The 22,715-nt window shown below is 35.0% G+C and overlaps 1 protein-coding gene across 3 annotated transcripts in view; it reads left to right on the plus strand.

The window, feature by feature from the left end:
* The window catches only part of plod2 (procollagen-lysine, 2-oxoglutarate 5-dioxygenase 2), a 397,088-nt gene that overhangs the window by 40,316 nt on the left and 334,057 nt on the right, over positions 1–22,715 (plus strand). For 2 of the 3 annotated variants that reach the window (XM_062020587.1, XM_062020589.1), the window contains exon 1: positions 5,609–5,929. The exons of the other annotated variant lie outside the window; for it this stretch is intronic. In XM_062020587.1, the coding sequence (XP_061876571.1) occupies positions 5,827–5,929 (103 nt within the window). In that variant the 5' untranslated portion in view covers positions 5,609–5,826. Of the gene's footprint in view, positions 1–5,608; positions 5,930–22,715 lie in introns of those variants that run through there. 3 annotated transcript variants of the gene reach the window in all.

The following is a 22,715-nucleotide window of genomic DNA, read 5'->3' on the forward strand; positions in this document are numbered from 1 at the left end:
GCAAATTGGCTATTTTCGGCAATTTATTTAAGTGTGTATCAAACTGGTAGCCCTTCGCATGAATCAGTACCTAAGAAGTAGCTCTTGGTTTCAAAAAGGTTGGTGACCCCTGCATTATACTATACTGTACTCTAATTCATTCTAGACTCGGTTTGTTCCTCAGTACTACACAACTATATATCTGTGGCCTCACTGGAACTTAAGTAAAACCCCCAAAAATAAATAAGAGTGGCAACTATTCACCTTAACTTCCACTTCTAAGGTTGAACTTGTTGTTGTTTCCAGACTGGATAGTGCAGTGCACTGCTTAGAAGTTAGTCATTGGATCTAAGTTATCACAAAACTTTGTGTGTTTTGTGACAAAAGGCAGCGGCTGTTTACGACCGCCCGTCCCTTTGGAAACAGCTGTTGCCATGTAATCAGGGAAAGTCCAAATACTAAATACTGCAGGTTTAACTTGTTGTTGTTTCCAGACTGGATAGTGAAGTGCACTGCTTAGAAGTTAGTCATTGGATCTAAATGATCACAAAACTTTGTGTGTTTTGTGACCAAAGGCAGCGGCTGTTTACGACCCCCCATCCCTTTGGAAACATCTGTTGCCAAGTAATCAGGGAAAGTCCAAATACTAAATACTGCAGGTTTAACTTGTTGTTGTTTCCAGACTGGATAGTGAAGTGCACTGCTTAGAAGTTAGTCATTGGATCTAAGTTATCACAAAACTTTGTGTGTTTTGTGACCAAAGGCAGCGGCTGTTTACGACCCCCCGCCCCTTTGGAAACAGCTGTTGCCATGTAATCAGGGAAAGTCCAAATACTAAATACTGCAGGTTTAACTTGTTGTTGTTTCCAGACTGGATTGTGCAGTGCACTGCTTAGAAGTTAGTCATTGGATCTAAGTTATCACAAAACCTTGTGTGTTTTGTGACCAAAGGCAGCGGCTGTTTACGACCCCCCGCCCCTTTGGAAACAGCTGTTGCCATGTAATCAGGGAAAGTCCAAATACTAAATACTGCAGGTTGAACTTGTTGTTGTTTCCAGACTGGATAGTGCAGTGCACTGCTTAGAAGTTAGTCATTGGATCTAAGTTATCACAAAACTTTGCGTTGCCATGAGTTCCCGGCGAGCAGACAAAAGCCGTCTTTGATCTTACCAATCAAAAGGCGTGTAAAACTCCACCGTGTACGATGGGAAGCGACGTGAAGGTGTCGGTTTCTTTGACGTATTGTAATCCACAGGAAAATTGTGTCTTGGCCCGAGATCTACAAAGCGGAGAGGAAGCAGGACCTCACTCCCCTCCAGGGGACATTTTCTTTTAACTGTTTTGTGACCAAAGGCAGCGGCTGTTTACGACCCCCCGTACCTTTGGAAACAGCTGTTGCCATGTAATCAGGGATAGTCCAAATACTAAATACTGCAGGTTTAACTTGTTGTTGTTTCCGGACTGGATAGTGCAGTGCATTGCTTAGAAGTACCTTTTAAACATACTTCATTACCTCATTCCAACCGTTTTGTGACAATAATAATAGATTTAATTTGTAAAAAGCACTTTACATTGAGTAAACAACCTCAAAGTGCTACAGTGTATTAAAAAAAAATAAAAAAATAAAAAAAATAAAATAAAATAAAATAAAATAAAAAGATAATAAAAAAATAAATAAAAATAAAAACTAGAACAGCCAAATAGCTAAAAGTAGTATGCATATATCTAAAAAAAGGCTTTTTTTTTTTTTTTTTAAAGAAGGGTTTTTAAGCCTTTTTTAAAAGCATTCACAGTCTGTGGTGCCCTCAGGTGGTCAGGGAGTGCGTTCCACAGACTGGGAGCAGGCGCAGCAGAAAGCCCGGTCTCCCATTGTTCGTAGCTTTGTCCTCGGAGGTCGGAGGAGGTTAGCCTGTTCGGAGCGGAGGTGTCGTGTGGAGGATTTGGGGCGGTGTAGTTCTTTGAGGTAGAGGGGGGGGGGCATTTCCATGGAGGCACTGGTGGGCTAATAGGAAGATTTTGAATTCAATCCTGAGTGGAACAGGAAGCCAGTGAAGGGATTTGAGAGTTGGTGTGATATGGTCATATTTCCGCACTCTCATCAGGATCCTAGCAGCACTATTCTGTACGCATTGTAGCTTCTAGATGTTCTTGCTGGGGATCCCGACAAGAAGTGCATTGCAGTAGTCTAGCCCGACCAAAGGCAGCGGCTGTTTACGACCCCCCGTCCCCTTTAGAAACAGCTGTTGCCATGTAATCAGGGAAAGTCCAAATAAAAGAGGTACGGGTCTACGCGTTTCTCCTCATTGAGCCAAATTTAATTATGTCCCTGTTTAATTCCTTGCTTCTTGTCTTGTTTAATAGATGCCATCAGTGTTTGAACCTGACAAGTACCACCTCAGAAAACGTCCAAGCACGCCGCCATATTGAGCAAAGTTAGCGTAGAAGGCCTGAGTATTCATTAAAAACCAGGCGGGGGTTTTACTCGACACGTAGATTCAGTTGTTTTGGCCACTGTCACAAAACCGTTTGAACAGTAACACTGTGTTTACGTGTAGGGAAATAAAACTTATATACCGAATCATATAAATCCATCCATCACACATACAAGTTAAATAAATTGAAATAAATATCAATATACAGCTTTTAAAAATTAAATTAAAATATACTTAAAAGTATATAGTATAGTATATATATGGGTTGTATGGTATACCAGTACTGGCATAGTATCGCGGTACTAATGAAGCATAAACGATACTAAACTCTGTTTGAAAAGTACCGGTTCCATTGACATTGCTGGTTTTACGAACAGAGGAGCATGTTCGGCAGCGCACACACACAGAGTACTTACAAGCAGACACAGTGTGTAGACAGAAAAGGGTGTAAAAAGTAAAGATAAAGGTGAAGTAAAAACACTGACACACCCTCAGGAAGAGGTGCTTTAAGACATGGCTAGCTAGCTAGCAGCTAACATCCATCTGCAGTCGTCAGACAAATAAAGCTTCTTACAAGTAGCATTATCACTGGAGGACGAGGAATAGCTAAACATGCTTCACTACACGCCGTAGGAGGATACAATAGCTCACCGGCGTCACAATGTAAACAAAAGCTAGGGTGGATCGACACCTGACTTCCACTGTAATGATACCAAGTACAAGGGTGCATCTATTCGATACTACTATGATTACATTGATATTTTTTAGCATCACAAAATCTTTTTTTTTAATTTTTTTATTCCTATTATGTTTATAAAGTCAGTAAATATGTCCCTGGACTTTGAATATGACCATTGTATGATCCTGTAACTACTTGGTATCGGATTGATACCTAAAATGTGTGGTATCATCCAAAACTAATGTCAAGTATGAAAGAAGAGAAGAATAAGTGATTATTACATTTGAACAGAAGTGTAGATAGAACATTTTCAAACAGAAAATAAGCAGATATTAACAGTACATGAACAAGTGGATTAATAGTCATTTTTTACAGTTTGTCCCTAATAATGTGTACAAAATAATAGGTGTATAAATGACACAATATGTTACTGCATAGACTAATTAGGAGTCTTTGTTTGTTTACTTACTACTAAAAGACAAGTTGTCTAGTATGTTCACTATTTTATTGAAGGACTAAATGACAATAATAAACATATGTTTCATGTACACTAACATTTTTTGTTACAATAAAGACAATATTGGCATTTTTTATGGTCCCCTTTAGTTAGAAAGGTATCGAAAAGTATCGAAAAACATTTTTGTACTAAAATATTGGTATCGGGACAACCCTAGGGTGGGTCTATACATACATTGACTATAACGATACCAAGCACATGTGCCGTACATAGTCGATACTACAATGTTTACATCGATATTTTTTATCATCACACAAACTTTTGTCATTTTTGTTATTGTTTATAAAGCCAGTAAATACGTCCCTGGACACATGAGGACTTTGAATATGACCAATGTATGATCCTGTAACTACTTGGTATCGGATCCATACCTAAATGTGTGGTATCGTCCAAAACTAATGTAACGTATCAAAGAAGAGAAGAATAAGTGATTATTACATTTGAACAGAAGTGTAGATAGAACATGTTAAAACTGAAATTAAGCAGATATTAACAGTACATGAACAAGTAGATTAATAATCCCTTTTTTTTTTTTAAATAATATTAAAAAATAAAAAATAAAAAATAAAAAAAATAAAAAAAAAATAAAAATTAAAAAAAATAAAAATAAATAAATAAATAAAATGCAATTTAAAAAAAAAAAAAAAATAAAAATAAAAAATAAAAAAAAGAAGAGAAGAATAAGTGATTATTACATTTGAACAGAAGTGTAGATAGAACATGTTCAAACAGAAAATAGCGCGACACCTACCCTTTACATCAATATTTCTTCATCGGTATTGGTTTATTAGGTTTTATATTTTATTGTATGATCCTGTAACTACTTGGTATCGGATCGATACCTAAATGTGTGGTATCATCCAAAACTAACGTAAAGTATCAAAGAAGAGAAGAATAAGTGATTATTACATTTGAACAGAAGTGTAGATAGAACATGTTAAAACTGAAAATAAACAAATATTAACAGTAAATGAACAAGTAGATTAATAATCCCTTTTTACAGTTTGTCCCTCATAATGTGTACAAAATAATAGGTGTATAAATGCCACAAACAAAGACTAATTAGGAGTCTTTGTTTGTTTATTTACTACTAAAAGACAAGATGTCAACATAATATTTCATGCATAAACTCTTCTTTGATTGCAATAAGCATCATAAGTAGTATCGGTTTTTTTTATTTTTAAGTTTTTTTTTTTTTTTTTTTTTTTTTTTAATTAAATCCACATAAAAAACACAAGATACACTTACAATTAGTGCACCAACCCACCCCATTCACACTCATTCACACAAAAGGGTTGTTTCTTTCTGTTATTAATATTCTGGTTCCTACATTATATATCAATATATATCAATACACTCTGCAAGGGATACAGTCCGTAGGCCCACATGATTGTGCGTGCTGCTGCTCCAATATTAGTACTAACCTTTAACAGTTAATTTGACAAATTTTCATTAATTACTAGTTTCTATGTAACTGTTTTTATATTGTTTTACTTTGTTTTTTATTCAAGAAAATGTTTTTAATTTATTTATCTTATTTTATTTGGTTCATTTTTTTGTTAAAAGTACCTTATCTCCACCATACCTGGTTGTCCAAATTAGGCATAATAATGTGTTAATTCCACGGCTGTATATATCGGTTGATATCGGTATCGGTTGATATCGGTATCGGTAATTAAAGAGTTGGACAATATCGGCATATCGGATATCGGCAAAAAGCCATTATCGGACATCCCTAATCATAAGCTTTTCTGGTAAACTTTGATACGGGTACCAATATATTGGTATCGGGACAACCCTACTCATGACATTTTTTGTGTTTCTCCCCAAAACACAACCCTGGCTTAGAGACTAAGGGCAGGACATTCTGACTTTGCATACTGGAGGAGTCCTGCAGGAACTGGTAGGGAAGGGGAGTGGTCGGCTGGTGGTCCGGGGGAGGGGATGAGGCAGAGTGGAGAGGAGGGAGCAGAACCAGAGTCTCACTTTAAGGTCCTGGTCTGTCTCGGGCGTGAATGCTGCCGCGGTGACTGGAGACCCGAGCCCAAGACTAAGCCCCAGACCTGACCCCTGCAATTAACGACCGGGGGGGGGCCCGCTCTGAGCAAAACTTGGACTTTCTGCAAACTTTCCCCACACAGAGGACCCCCACCCGCCGCCTCCTTATATGTTAGCGCCAGACCCCCTGCGGAGGTGAAAAGGTCCAGTGACCCCCGGCGATGGAGTACCTCAACTTGTGCGTGGTGTTTTCCTGCTGGATGGCGTGTGCCGACTCCCTGGGGTCCTCCGACACGCCCAAGGCGCCCGTGCCCATTCCCCACGGTAAGACCCGCTTTCTGGTGATCCCTGCACTGTCAACTGTGAATGAGGCTCTGTGTGCGCGTACGCCATGCTTCCATTTCCTGTATCCCAGACGTTATACGTACACGCTCTTTAAAACTCAGTAGGAAACAACCTCGTAAAATAGTCGCATTTGTTTAAAAAAAAACATTTTATTTTCTGGCTTTTAAACCGGCGTGAGTCCTCTGTGCCTCTGATTGTTTTATTCTGATATATTAATTTGTTTTTTATTGTTTTATTCTATTTTATTGATGTCTTTTATTACTTTATTCTTTTATTATTACTTGTTTGTTCATTGTTTCATTTTAAATGCTTGTAATTTGATTACTTTTATTGTTCCTTTTTTGATGTGCAGCACTCTAGAGGCAGTTTTGTTGTTACTAGTGCGATACAAGTAAAGGGGATTGGATAGTCAATTGAGAGAAAGTTGGTGTCTAACGTTGGATCCACGTTGTTGGTTGGGAAATGACCAAATTTCAATGGTCAAATAACCCTGACTAGGGATGTCCGATAATGGCTTTTTGCCGATATCCGATATTCCGATATTGTCCAACTCTTTAATTACCGATATCAACCGATACCGATATCAACCGATATATACAGTCGTGGAATTAACACATTATTATGCCTAATTTGGACAACCAGGTATGGTGAAGATAAGGTCCTTTTTAAAAAAAAATTGTAAAATAAGATAAATAAATTAAAAACATTTTCTTGAATAAAAAAGAAAGTACAACAATATAAAAACAGTTACATAGAAACTAGTAATGAATGAAAATGAGTCAAATGAAGTGTTAAAGGTTAGTACTATTAGTGGAGCAGCAGCACGCACAATCATGTGTGCTTACGGACTGTATCCCTTGCAGACTGTATTGATATATATTGATATATAATGTAGGAACCAGAATATTGATAACAGAAAGAAACAACCCTTTTGTGTGAATGAGTGTAAATGGGGGAGGGAGGTTTTTTGGGTTGGTGCACTAATTGTAAGTGTATCTTGTGTTTTTTATGTGGATTTAATTAAAAAAAAACAAAAAAACAAAAAAAAAACGATACCGATAATAAAAAAAACGATACCGATAATTTCCGATATTACATTTTAACGCATATATCGGCCGATAATATCGGCAGGCCGATATTATCGGACATCTCTAACCCTGACATGGATTAAACATCGTCAAAAAGCATGTTGTTTCAACGTTGTATTCGTTTTGTAGAATATTGGTTGGGAAATGACCAAAATTCAATGGTGGAATACCCCTGACATTGATTAAACGTTGTCAAAAAGCATGTTGTTTCAACGTTGCATTTGTGTTGTAGAATATTGGTTGGGAAATGGCCAAATTTCAACAGTCTAATCAACGTCAGAACCCGACATTGATTAAACGTCAAAAAGCATGTTATTTCAACGTTGTATTTGTTTTGTAGAATATTGGTTGGGAAATGACCAAAATTCTATGTCAAATCAACGATACAACCCAACATTGATTAAACGTCGTCAAAAAGCATGTTTTAACGTTTTAGTTGTTTTGTACAGTATTGGTTGAAAAATGACCAAATTTCAATGGTCAAACCAACGTCAGAACCCAACATTGATTAAACGTTGTCAAAAAGCATGTTGTTTCAACGTTGTATTTGTGTTGTAGAATATTGGTTGGGAAATGACCAAAATTCAATGGTCAAACCAACGTCAGAACCCAACATTGATTAAACGTTGTCAAAAAGCATGCTTTAACGTTTTAGTTGTTTTGTACAGTATTGGTTGAAAAATGACCAAAATTCAATGGTCAAACCAACATCAGAACCCAACATTGATTAAACGTTGTCAAAAAGCATGTTGTTTCAACGTTGTATTTGAGTTGTAGAATATTGGTTGGGAAATGACCAAATTTCAATGGTCAAATTAGCGTCAGAACTAAAGATTGTTTAAACGTTGTCAAAAAGCATATTTTTTTAACGTTGTATTCATGTTGTAGAATAATGGTTGGGAAATGACCAAATTTCAAAGGTCAAACCAACGTCAGAACCCAACATTGATTAAATGTTGCCAAAAAGCATGTTGTTTCAACGTTGTATTTGTTTTGTAAAATTTTGGATGAAAAATGACCAAAATTCAACAGTCTAATCAACGTCAGAACCCAACATTGATTAAACGTTGTCAAAAAGCATGTTGTTTCAACGTTGTATTTGTGTTGTAGAATATTGGTTAGGAAATGACCAAATTTCAACAGTCAAATTAGCGTCAGAACTAAAGATTGATTAAACGTTGTCAAAAAGCACATTTTTTTAACGTTGTATTCGTGTTGTAGAATATTGGTTGGGAAATGACCAAAATTCAATGGTCAAATCAACGTCACAACACAACATTGACAAAACGTCGTCAAAGAGTATGTTGTTTCAACGTTGTATTTGTGTTGTAGAATATTGGTTGGGAAATGACCAAAATTCAAAGGTCAAATCAACGTCACAACCCGACATTGATTAAACATCATCAAAAAGCATGTTTTAACGTTTTAGTTGTTTTGTAGAATATTGGTTGGGAAATGACCAAAATTCAATGTATAAATCAACGTCAGAACCCAACATTGATTAAACATCATCTTAAAAAAGCATGTTGTTTTAACGTTTAATTTGTTTTGTAAAATATTGGTTGGAAAATGACCAAATTTCAACAGTCAAATTAACGTCAGAACTAAACATTGTTTAAACGTTGTCAAAAAGCATATTTTTTTAACGTTGTATTCGTGTTGTAGAATAATGTTTGGGAAATGACCAAATTTTAATGGTCAAATCAACATCAGAATCCAACATTGATTAAACATCATCAAAAAGCATGTTGTTTCAACGTTGTATTTGTTTTGTAAAATGTTGGATGAAAAATGACCAAAATTCAATGGTCAAACCAACGTCAGAACCCAACATTGATTAAACGTCGTCAAAAAGCATGTTGTTTCAACGTTGTGTTTGTGTTGTAGAATATTGGTTGGGAAATGACCAAAATTCAATGGTTAAATCAACGTCAGAACCCGCCATTGATTAAACATCATCAAAAAACATGTTGTTTCAACGTTTAATTAGTTTTGTAAAATATTGGTTGGAAAATGACCAAATTTCAACAGTCAAATTAACGTCAGAACTAAACATTGTTTAAACGTTGTCAAAAAGCATATTTTTTTAACGTTGTATTCGTGTTGTACAATATTGGTTGGGAAATGACCAAATTTCAATGGTCAAATCAATGTCAGAACCCGACATTGATTAAACGTCGTCAAAAAGCATGTTGTTTCAACGTTGTATTTGAGTTGTAGAATATTGGTTGGGAAATGACCAAAATTCAATGTTCAAATCAACGTCAGAATCCAACAATGACGGACTTAAACATTTTAGATGAAAGAGACATTTGGATATTTGGAAAAATGCCAATAATCCCTTTAGAAACATTCAAGATAAGTTTAATAATGCAGGTGTAAGCCATTGTTCATTTCTATTTTTTTAAATATTTTTTATTAATGTTTTTAATGATAATATCAATGAGGGTTTTTTTTAATCACTGCTATTTTGAAATTATTACTAATATTGACGCTGTTGTCGATAATGTTCATTTTTGTTTCACTACATTTGGATTGTTCCGTGTCGTGTTTGTGTCCTCAATTGCTCTGTTTGTTGTTGTTCTTAATGTTGCTGGGACGGGTTCGGTTTTGGAATTGGATTGCATTATTGTGGTATTGTTGTGTATTGTTTTGTAGATTTCATGTTCAACTCTGCATGTAGTATCTGCGACCAGCCTACAACACAAGTTGTAGTAATCCATCTTAAAGTTTTGTAATCCATCAGAAATATTAGGCAGCTGAAATGTGCAAAACATGGATAAGAGGAGAACATTTTGCTTTTTTCCCATCATGCTTTGCAATTGATTTAAATGGGTGTAATTTTGAATTGTTTTATGGTGAATGGAATTTTTTTTAAATATATATAATATCTACAAATTTCAGTGACAATGTCTGTTGCCTTTTTGTGTTGGTTGTATTTTTTATTTTTTTTATTTTTTTTAGCACCATGACTAAGGAAGGTTGTTTGCATTGGGTCACAAAGTTCCATTCAGGACATAATTAAAAGTTCATTGACCTGAAAAACTCATATTGTCCACTAGATGGCGACTTAAGTTGTCAGACTTTTACAAGATACAATATCCTCGCGGGGAAGATTCCTGATCAATTTCATGATTCCTGGGGGGCCAATTTGAAGACGTCGACAATATGTTTTACTTGAGTGGCTGGAAAAGACAGATTTTCAAAAAATAAATTCAATCGATTTTTGATTTTTTTAAAAATCAATTAATAGTTACAAATAAAAATTGGCATAAATTAATAATAAATAAATAAATAGATAAATAAATAAAAATGTAAAATATTTTTACAATTTTTCAAACGATAGCTACAAATAAGAATCACCATTCATTAAACAAACTATTTTTTTGACACCCCTTATCAATGATCCTAAATAGGTAAATAAACATCAAAATAAAATGCACTGTCACCCAATTGGAAAAACTTGGTCATGTGGTTTGTTTTGTTGTCTTTTTTGTTGCCAACTGGAATTGTATGGATTTTTTAAAATGTCTCTGGACTTCATATTTACTGCTTTTTGATGCCGTTTAAGGACTTCAGTTTTTTCACACCATGACTAGGGAAGGTTGCTGGAAAGACAAAAATAAAAATAAAATAAATTAAATAGATTTTTACATTTTTTTAAATCGATAGTTACAAATAAGAATCACCATTCATTAAAAAATATTTTTTGACCCCCCTATTAATGATCCTAAATAGGTAAATAAACATCAAAATAAAATGGAATGCCACCCAATTGTAAAAACTGGGTCATGTGGTTTGTTTTGTTGTCTTTTTTGTTGCCAACTGGAATTATATGGATTTTTTTATGTCTCTGGACTTCATATTTACTGCTTTTTGATGCCGTTTAAGGACTTCAGTTTTTTCACACCATGACTAGGGAAGGTTGCTGGAAATATACAAATAAAAATAAAATAAATTAAATAGATTTTGAAATTGTTTTAAATCTATAGTTACAAACAAGAATCATCATTCATTAAAAAAAACTATTGTTTTGACCCCCCTATTAATGATCCTAAATAGGTAAATAAACTTTAAAATAAAATGGTCTGTCACCCATTTGGAAAAACTGGGTCATGTGGTTTGTTTTGTTGTCTTTTTGTTGCCAACTGGAATTGTATGGATTTTTTAAATGTCTCTGGACTTCATATTTACTGCTTTTTGATGCCGTTTAAGGCCTTAAGTTTTTTTTCACACCATGACTAAGGAAGGTTGCTGGAGAAGAAAGATAAAAAAATATATATATATATATAAATAAAAAAATATATAATATATTTTTTTATTTTTTTAATCGATACTTACAAATAAGAATCACCATTCATTAAAACAACTATTTTTTGACCCCCCTATCAATGATCCTAAATAGGTAAATAAACATCAAAATAAAATGGACTGTCACCCAATTGTAAAAACTGGGTCATGTGGTTTGTTTTGTTGTCTTTTTTGTTGCCAACTGGAATTGTATGGATTTTTTAAAATGTCTCTGGACTTCATATTTACTGCTTTTTGATGCCGTTTAAGGACTTCAGTTTTTTCACACCATGACTAGGGAAGATTGCTGGAAAGACAAAAATAAAAATAAAATAAATTAAATAGATTTTTACATTTTTTTAAATCGATAGTTACAAATAAGAATCACCATTCATTAAAAAAATATTTTTTGACCCCCCTATTAATGATCCTAAATAGGTAAATAAACATCAAAATAAAATGGAATGCCACCCAATTGTAAAAACTGGGTCATGTGGTTTGTTTTGTTGTCTTTTTGTTGCCAACTGGAATTATATGGATTTTTTTATGTCTCTGGACTTCATATTTACTGCTTTTTGATGCCGTTTAAGGACTTCAGTTTGTTCACACCATGACTAGGGAAGGTTGCTGGAAATATACAAATAAAAATAAAATAAATTAAATAGATTTTGAAATTGTTTTAAATCTATAGTTACAAACAAGAATCATCATTCATTAAAAAAACTATTGTTTTGACCCCCCTATTAATGATCCTAAATAGGTAAATAAACTTTAAAATAAAATGGTCTGTCACCCATTTGGAAAAACTGGGTCATGTGGTTTGTTTTGTTGTCTTTTTGTTGCCAACTGGAATTGTATGGATTTTTTAAATGTCTCTGGACTTCATATTTACTGCTTTTTGATGCCGTTTAAGGCCTTAAGTTTTTTTTCACACCATGACTAAGGAAGGTTGCTGGAGAAGAAAGATAAAAAAAAAATATATATATATATATATATATATATATATATATATATATATATAAATAAAAAAATAATTAATATATTTTTTTATTTTTTTAATCGATACTTACAAATAAGAATCACCATTCATTAAAACAACTATTTTTTGACCCCCCTATCAATGATCCTAAATAGGTAAATAAACATCAAAATAAAATGGACTGTCACCCAATTGGAAAAACTGGGTCATGTGGTTTGTTTTGTTGTCTTTTTTGTTGCCAACTGCAGTCATATGGATTTTTTAATGTCTCTGGACTTCATATTTACTGCTTTTTGATGCCGTTCAAGGACTTCAGTTTTTTCACACCATGACTAGGGAAGGTTGCTGGAAAGACAAAAATTAAAATAAAATACATTAAATAGATTTTAATTTTTTTTAAATCGATAGTTACAAACAAGAATCACCATTCATTAAAAAAACTATTTTTTTGACCCCCCCTATTAATGATCCTAAATAGGTAAATAAACATCAAAATAAAATGGACTGTCACCCAATTGGAAAAACTAGGTCATGTGGTTTGTTTTGTCGTCTTTTTTGTTGCCAACTGGAATTGTATGGATTTTTTTTATGTCTCTGGACTTCATATTTACTGTTTTTTGATGCCGTTTAAGGACTTCAGTTTTTTCCACACCATGACTAGGGAAGGTTGCTGGAAAGATAAAAAATAAAAATAAAATAAATTAAATAGATTTTGAATTTTTTTTAAATCTATAGTTACAAACAAGAATCATCATTCATTAAAAAAAACTATTGTTTTGACCCCCCTATTAATGATCCTAAATAGGTAAATAAACATCAAAATACAATGGTCTGTCACCCAATTGGAAAAACTTGGTCATGTGGTTTGTTTTGTTGTCTTTTTGTTGCCAACTGGAATCGTATGGATATTTTTATGTCTCTGGACATCATATTTACTGCTTTTTGATGCCATTTATGGTCTTAAGTTTTTTCACACCATGACTAGGGAAGGTTGCTGGAGAGGAAAGATTAAAAAAAAAAAAAAAAAAGAAATTAAATAGATTTGTATTTTTTTTTAAATCGATAGCTACAAATAAGAATCACCATTCATTAAAAAAAACTATTTTCTGACCCCCCTATTAATGATCCTAAATAGGTAAATAAACATCAAAATAAAATGGACTGTCACCCAATTGTAAAAACTGGGTCATGTGGTTTGTTTTGTTGTCTTTTTTGTTGCCAACTGGAATTGTATGGATTTTTTTTATGTCTCTGGACTTCATATTTACTGTTTTTTGATGCCGTTTAAGGACTTCAGTTTTTTCACACCATGACTAGGGAAGGTTGCTGGAAAGATAAAAATAAAAATAAAAGAAATTAAATAGATTTTGAATTTTTTTTAAATCGATAGTTACAAACAAGAATCATCATTCATTAAAAAAACTATTGTTTTGACCCCCCTATTAATGATCCTAAATAGGTAAATAAACATCAAAATACAATGGTCTGTCACCCAATTGGAAAAACTTGGTCATGTGGTTTGTTTTGTTGTCTTTTTGTTGCCAACTGGAATCATATGGATATTTTTATGTCTCTGGACATCATATTTACTGCTTTTTGATGCCATTTATGGTCTTAAGTTTTTTCACACCATGACTAGGGAAGGTTGCTGGAGAGGAAAGATTTAAAAAAATAAATAAAAAAAAAGAAATTAAATAGATTTGTATTTTTTTTTAAATCGATAGCTACAAATAAGAATCACCATTCATTAAAAAAAAACTATTTTCTGACCCCCCTATTAATGATCCTAAATAGGTAAATAAACATCAAAATAAAATGGTCTGTCACCCATTTGGAAAAACTGGGTCATGTGGTTTGTTTTGTTGTCTTTTTTGTTGCCAACTGGAATTGTATGGATTTTTTAAATGTCTCTGGACTTCATATTTACTGCTTTTTGATGCCGTTTAAGGCCTTAAGTTGTTTTGCACCATGACTAAGGAAGGTTGCTGGAGAAGAAAGATAAAAAATAAAAAAAAAATAAAAAATAAAAAAAATTAATAGATTTTTTTAGTTTTTTAAATCGATAGTTACAAATAAGAATCACCATTCATTAAAAAAAAACTATTTTTTGACCCCCCCCTAATCAATGATTCTAAATAGGTAAATAAACATCAAAATAAAATGGAATGTCACCCAATTGTAAAAACTGGGTCATGTGGTTTGTTTTGTTGTCTTTTTTGTTGCCAACTGGAATTGTATGGATTTTTTTAATGTCTCTGGACTTCATATTTACTGCTTTTTGATGCCGTTTAAGGCCTTCAGTTTTTTCACACCATGACTAGGGAAGGTTGCTGCAGAAGAAAGATAAAACAAAAAAAAATAATACAAATAAAATAATAATTAATAGATTTTTTAATTTTTTTAATCGATAGTTACAAATAAGAATCACCATTCATTAAAACAACTATATTTTGACCCCCCCTAATAATGATCCTAAATAGGTAAATAAACATCAAAATAAAATGGTCTGTCACCCAATTGGAAAAACTGGGTCATGTGGTTTGTTTTGTTGTCTTTTTGTTGCCAACTGGAATTGTATGGATTTTTTTTATGTCTCTGGACTTCATATTTACTGCTTTTTGATGCCGTTTAAGGCCTTAAGTTGTTTCGCACCATGACTAGGGAAGGTTGCTGGAGAAGAAAGATAAAAAATAAATAATAATAAAAAATAAATAAAAATGCAATAGATTTTTTTAGTTTTTTAATCGATAATTACAAATATGAATCACCATTCATTAAAAAAACTATTTTTTGACCGCCCCCCTTATCAATGATCCTAAATAGGTAAATAAACATCAAAATAAAATGGACTGTCACCCAATTGGAAAAACTTGGTCATGTGGTTTGTTTTGTTGTTTTGTTGTTGCCAACTGGAATTCTATGGATTTTTTAAAATGTCTCTGGACTTCATATTTACTGCCTTTTGATGCCGTTTAAGGACTTCAGTTTTTTCACACCATGACTAAGGAAGGTTGCTGGAGAAGAAAGATACAAAATAAATAATAATAAAAAATAAATAAAAATCTAATAGATTTTTTTAGTTTTCTAATCGATAGTTACAAACAAGAATCACCATTCATTAAAAAAACAATTTTTTTGACCCCCCTATTAATGATCCTAAATAGGTAAATAAACATCAAAATAAAATGGAATGTCACCCAATTGGAAAAATTTGGTCATGTGGTTTGTTTTGTTGTCCTTTTTGTTGCCAACTGCAGTCATATGGATTATTTTAGTGCCTCCTGACTTCATATTTACTGCTTTTTGATGCCGTAATGATCTCCATGATCTCGAATAAGAAAGTATCGACATTAGAGCAGTGAGAGCTGGTACGGGCAGTATCGACATTCCAGTATCGATATTCCAGAAGCACTTTTACAACTCCCTGTCCCACAGTCCGCACGTTTCTGCCTTTGGACTTGGGACTTTGGAGCTTTTTACAAGACCTCGCTGCAGGGGAAGGTGTTCCAGGTGCTCTGCAGGTACCCGCCCGGCCGCACAAAGACTTTGATTCTGCACAAGTCGGATCACCTGACCCGCTGCTGCTCGGAAGAAAACAAACCCAAAATGGAGCGACCCCCCCCCGTTTGACTGAAAGGAGCCTTTGAGTGCTTCTGACCGAGTGCACGGACATGACTTGTGAGGGTCTGCCACGTCTCACAACACGTGTCCGGGCATTCAGGACCAGAGCCTCGGGTCTTGGGTAAAGAACCCACCTGCTTGCGAGCCGTCAAGAGTCTGCTAAATGATATCACCGTGGCCTCTATGGCGAAGAGTGAAGGAACCTCACTAAATTACACTAATGATCATCAATAGGGGCTGATGATGATATCAGCTATCGGTCGGATATCAGCGGGGAAAAAAGTATTGTATCGTGTGATATCATGTGCGATATAAGCAGTCCTGGAGTGTGTTTACTTGTGTGTGATATCATGTGTGATACAAGCAGTCCTGGAGCTTGTTTACTTGTGTGTGTTTCCTTGTGCGATACAAGCAGCCCTACAGCGTGTTTACCTGTGTGATATCATGTGTGATACAAGCAGTCCTGGAGTGTGTTTACTTGTGTGTGATATCATGTGTGATACAAGCAGTCCTGGAGCGTGTTTACTTGCGTGTGTTTCGTTGTGCGATACAAGCAGCCCTACAGCTTGTTTACCTGTGTGATATCATGTGTGATACAAGCAGTCCTGGAGTGTGTTTACTTGTGTGTGATATCATGTGTGATACAAGCAGTCCTGGAGCGTGTTTACTTGTGTGTGTTTCCTTGTGCGATACAAGCAGCCCTACAGCGTGTTTACCTGTGTGATATCATGTGTGATACAAGCACTCCTGGAGTGAGTTTACTTGTGTGTGATATCATGTGTGATACAAGCAGTCCTGGAGCGTGTTTACTTGTTTGTGTTTCCTTGTGCGATACAAGCAGCCCTACAGCGTGTTTACCTGTGTGATGACATGTGTGATACAAGCAGTCCTGGAGCGTGTTTACTTGCGTGTGTTTCCTTGTGCGATACAAGCAGCCCTACAGCGTGTTTACCTGTGTGATATCATGTGTGATACAAGCAGTCCTGGAGTGTGTTTACTTGTGTGTGATATCATGTGTGATACAAGCAGTCCTGGAGCGTGTTTACTTGTGTGTGTTTCCTTGTGCGATACAAGCAGCCCTACAGCGTGTTTACCTGTGTGATATCATGTGTGATACAAGCACTCCTGGAGTGAGTTTACTTGTGTGTGATATCATGTGTGATACAAGCAGTCCTGGAGCGTGTTTACTTGTTTGTGTTTCCTTGTGCGATACAAGCAGCCCTACAGCGTGTTTACCTGTGTGATGACATGTGTGATACAAGCAGTCCTGGAGCGTGTTTACTTGCGTGTGTTTCCTTGTGCGATACAAGCAGCCCTACAGCGTGTTTACCTGTGTGATATCATGTGTGATACAAGCAGTCCTGGAGTGTGTTTACTTGTGTGTGATATCATGTGTGATACAAGCAGTCCTGGAGCGTGTTTACTTGTGTGTGTTTCCTTTTGCGATACAAGCAGCCCTACAGCGTGTTTACCTGTGTGATGACATGTGTGATACAAGCAGTCCTGGAGCGTGTTTACTTGCGTGTGTTTCCTTGTGCGATACAAGCAGCCCTACAGCGTGTTTACTTGTGTGACACAATGTGTGATGCAAGCAGTCCCGCGGCGTGTTCGCATGTGTGATATCATGTGCGATATCATGTGCGATACAAGCAGCCCTACAGCGTGTTTACCTGTGTGATAACATGTGTGATACAAGCAGTCCTGGAGCGTGTTTACTTGCGTGTGTTTCCTTGTGCGATACAAGCAGCCCTACAGCGTGTTTACTTGTGTGACACAATGTGTGATGCAAGCAGTCCCGCGGCGTGTTTACTTGTGTGCGATATGTGCGATGCAAGCAGTCCTGCAGCATGTTTGCTTGTGTGTGATTTCATGTGCGATACAAGCAGCCCTACAGCATGTTTACTTGTGTGATATCATGTGTGATGCAAGCAGTCCTGCTGCGTGTTTGCTGGTGTGTGACATCATGTGCGATACAAGCAGTCCTGCGGTGTGTTTACTTGTGTGTGATATCATGTGCGATGCAATCAGTCTTGTGGTGTGTTTACTTGTGTGTGATATCGTGTGCGATACAAGCAGTCCTGGAGTGTGTTTACTTGTGTGTGATATCATGTGCGATGCAAGCAGTCTTGTGGGGTGTTTACTTGTGTGTGATATGATATGCGATACAAGCAGTCCTGCAGCATGTTTGCTTGGGTGTGATATCATGTGCGATACAATAAGTCCTACAGCGTGTTTACTTGTGTGATATCATGTGTGATACAAGCAGTCCTGGAGTGTATTTACTTGTGTGTGATTTCATGTGCGATACACGCAGCCCTACAGCGTTTTTACTTGTGTGATATCATGTGCGATACAAGCAGTCCTACAGCGTGTTTACTTGTGTGATATCATGTGTGATACAAGCAATCCTGGAGTGTATTTACTTGTGTGTGATTTCATGTGCGATACAAGCAGCCTTACATCATGTTTACGTGTGTGATATCATGTGTGATGCAAGCAGTCCTGCGGCGTGTTTGCTTGTGTGTGACATCATGTGCGATACAAGCAGTCCCGCGGTGTGTTTACTAGTGTGTGATATCATGTGCGATACAAGCAGTCCTGGAGTGTGTTTACTTGTGTATGATATCATGTGCGATGCAAGCAGTCCTACGGGGTGTATACTTGTGCGTGATACGATATGCGATACAAGCATTCCTGCGGTGTGTTTACTTGTGTGTGATATCATGTGCGATGCAAGCAGTCCTGCGGGGTGTTTACTAGTGCGTGATACGATATGCGATACAAGCAGTCCTGCGGCGTGTCTACTTGTGTGTGATACTATGTGCGATGCAAGCAGTCCTGCGGTGTGTTTACTTGTTTGTGATATCATGTGCGATGCAAGCAGTCTTGCGGGGTGTTTGCTTGTGTGTGATATCATGTGTGATACAAGCAGTCCTGTTGTGTGTTTACTCATGTGATATCATGTGATTATGCAAGCAGTACTGCGCCATATTTATTTGTGTGTGATACCATGTGCGATACAAGCAGTCCTGCAGCGTGTTTGCTTATGTGTGATGTCATGCGCGATATAAGCAGCCCTACAGTGTGATTACTTGTGTGTGATATCATGTGCGATAAAAGCAGTCCTGGAGTGTATTTACTTGTGTGCGATATAATGTGCGATACAAGCAGTGGACAACTAGTTAACATCTAAAAGTCCTCCAAACAACACACTATTTATTCAATTTTACTAAAGTCACTTACAAAAGGTCAACATGCTAGGCTATAGGCTACTAGAAGCTAGCAGCTACACAACAGCTAAGCACACAATAGCAGACAAGCTAGACATAGATAATAATCATTGAACAATAAAAGGTGACATTTGTCAACATAAACAAGTAACAAATAGTTATATTTGCATATTACTTACACATGCAAAGTCTCCAAGGCAGAAGCGTCTTAGAAATGATCCAGTAACAAATGTGTCCGCATTATTTAACCTACCCATTGTTGTTAAAAAAATTATTGATTGATTTGATTTTCAATCGAATCGTTCGGTACCCAAAGAATCGAGTGTAACCCACGTCACACATGACAGTGTTTAAAGATGACGTGTCAGCTGACTTCTACGCCCTCTGGATTGGCCGCCGCTACTCCAATCAACGCAGGTGCAAGCAATCGGCGGCAGATGGCGGCAGACTGATGCACTATCGACACACAATACCTTCTTTCGTTGTAAATGATCCGCTCAATGGGTACAAAAAACTGAAGGGTAAGATGCAAAGACTTAAGTCTTTGTTCCATGCAGCGTTTGCAAGTAGTTGAATGCACGATGCGCACCCTGAACTCCATTGTAAAAATTAGTTTTTCTACGTTTGCTGTTTGTTCTATTTTCTTTTATGCTAAAAATCTACTGCGTTCACATCCGTTACTTTTGCAGTTACGTTACCTTGATTTAGGCTAATTGTTTTGTTTATATTTTAAGTGTAATATTTGAATGATGATGTATGAATGTGTTGTGGCAGTTGCGGATGTCACCGGTTTGAGGAAACACTCGGTTGCATTTCCAAAGACATTTTTAATGGTGAACTGCCGACACGAGAACCCTAAACAGGAAGTGCTTAAAGTTTTTTTTGCACCATGACTAGGGGAGGTGGTTCGCATTGGGTGACTAAGTTCCATTCAGGACATAATTAAAGGTCGTTGACCTGAAAAAACTCATGTTGTCCACTAGATGGCGACCTAAATTGTCAGATTTTTAAAATGAATGCAATAATCCTCGCGGGTAAGATTCCTTATCAATTTCACAATGTCGACAGGCAACGCTTGGCCCACCGGCCGTAGTTTGGACACCTCGATCTGCATCGACAATATGTTTTGCCTGAGTGACTGAAGAGGACAGATTTTAAAAATAAATTTAAAAAAATAGAAATCAAATAGATTTTTGTTAATCGAGTTACAAATAATCCCCATACATTTCGACACCCTTATTAATGATCCTAAATAGGTAAATAAACAACACAAAATGGACTGTCACCCAATGGGAAAAACTAGGTCATGTGGTTTGTTTTGTTGTCTTTTTTTATGAATTGAATGATGATATATGAATGTGTTGTGGCAGTTGCGGATGTCACCGGTTTGAGGAAACACCGGTTTAATGTGCACATTTTCACAATGCGCTTATTCTACTTTTGGCCGAAGTAAACAATCTGAAGTTGTCTTTATTTTTAAGTTATCATGCCATGATTTGACCAGTCCGGGAATAGAGTTTTCTCCATGTGGCCCTTGAGCTACGATGAGTTTTGTGGCCCCTGACGCAAGGCCACCGGAACACATTCTGCTTTTGATTTGGAAACACTGATGGTTTCAATCCTACAAGTCCAGCACATGGTGGTTCTGTTCTGGTCCAGATGACAACTTCATTCTTCATTTCACTCCAAAATAAATATATTTTTTTGTTTTTCGGCAGACAACCAAAACAGTGGAACAACAATCTAGTGGTGTGTCTAATCAGCTGCAACAATTACAAAACACACTGTGTGACAGTACACCAGATGTGGTGCAATGTGTAATTCCAAATATTTCTGTTGGATGAGGTCAGAAGTTACGTCATATTTCCCAGCTGAGTAGGAAACACATGTCAGCAGCGACTCTCTTTACACAAAGTCAACACGAAACATGGCTAACTGGTGACTGAAATGACATATTAATAAGTGTAATGACATTACAGTGGAATACAAAACCCAAGCTGCGGTGTTTCTTAACCATTAAAAAAAAAAAAAATTGAAAAAAAAATTGAAAAAAAATTGAAAATAAATTGAAAATAATTAGAATTTTTTTTTTTTTAAATTGAAAAAAAATTGAAAAAAAATTGAAAAAAAATTGAAAAAAAATTGAAAAAAAATTGAAAAAAAATTGAAAAAAAATTGAAAAAAAATTGAAAAAAAATTGAAAAAAAATTGAAAAAAAATTGAAAAATAATTTAAACAAATTTGAAACAAATGTGAAATTTTTTTGGTAAAAAATAGAAAAAAAATGAAAAAATATTTGAAAAAAATTTAATTTTTTAAAAAAATTAATAAAAAAAAATAGAAAAATGTTTTTAATTTTTTTTAAAAAAAAAATTTAAAAAAAATTGAAACAAATTTGAAACTAATTTAAAACAAATTTGAAACAAATTTGAAACAAATTTGAAACAAATTTGAAATTATTTTGGTAAAAAATACAAAAAATGTGAAAAAAATGTGAAAAAAATGTGAAAAAAATGTGAAAAAAATGTGAAAAAAATGTGAAAAAAATGTGAAAAAAATGTGAAAAAAATTTGAAAAAAATTTGAAAAAAATTTGAAAAAAATTTGAATTTTTTTTAAAAACAATTTGGATTTTTTATGAAAAAATTTGAATTTTTTTTTTTTTTAAATTGTGAAAAAATTGAAAAAAAATAGGAAAAAATTGTGAAAAAATTTGAAAAAATGTGAAGAAACTCAGAAAAAAAATTGAAACAAATTTGAAACAAATTTGAAATTTTTTAAAAACAAATTTGACAAAAAATTTAAACAAATTTGAAGTTTTTTTTTAAAAACTGAAAAAAAAATTGAACATAAAGTAAAAAAATGGTTGTTGGGCCGCCGAAATACACACTTCCTTTTAATACACTTTTCCACCTTCGGTAGCAGTCATGACAACGTCGAACAAAGGAGAAGAAGTCTGGAGCTGAAGTCGGAGAGAAGATTCTTCAGCGCAAAAAAATAGGACTAAAGTGGCGAAGCTGTATTTTCATTTGCACTTTACTTGATAGGATAGGATAAAATGGACGTGTATTTGTACCATGAATAAATTAACGTGGACCCCCGACTCAAGCAAGTTGGAAAACTTATTGGGGCGTTACCATTTAGTGGTCAATTGTACGGAATATGTACTGTACTGTGCAATCTACTAATAAAAGTTTCATTTAATCAATCAATCAATCAATCAATCAATTCATCCCTCAATGCTTTATAAAGTAATGAATACAACATAATGCACACTAATATGTATAGATAAAAGCTAAAACAAAAAACACTAGCATCCATATTAAACACCAAGAAAAAAATATTACAATCGAAATATATATATATATATATATATATATATATATATATATATTATAATATTTTATAATAAATATTTACAATTAATGACAGCTTAGTTAAGACACACAATTATTACTAATTCAATTAGAAACGTGTTTTAGCACTGCATGACTCAATGTTAATTTATTTTTCATCAGATTTTTTTACGAGTCCCTTATTTTGCAGTCTATTTGATTG

This window comes from Entelurus aequoreus, linkage group LG15 (assembly GCF_033978785.1).
Source record: "Entelurus aequoreus isolate RoL-2023_Sb linkage group LG15, RoL_Eaeq_v1.1, whole genome shotgun sequence".
Lineage (NCBI taxonomy): Eukaryota > Metazoa > Chordata > Actinopteri > Syngnathiformes > Syngnathidae > Entelurus > Entelurus aequoreus.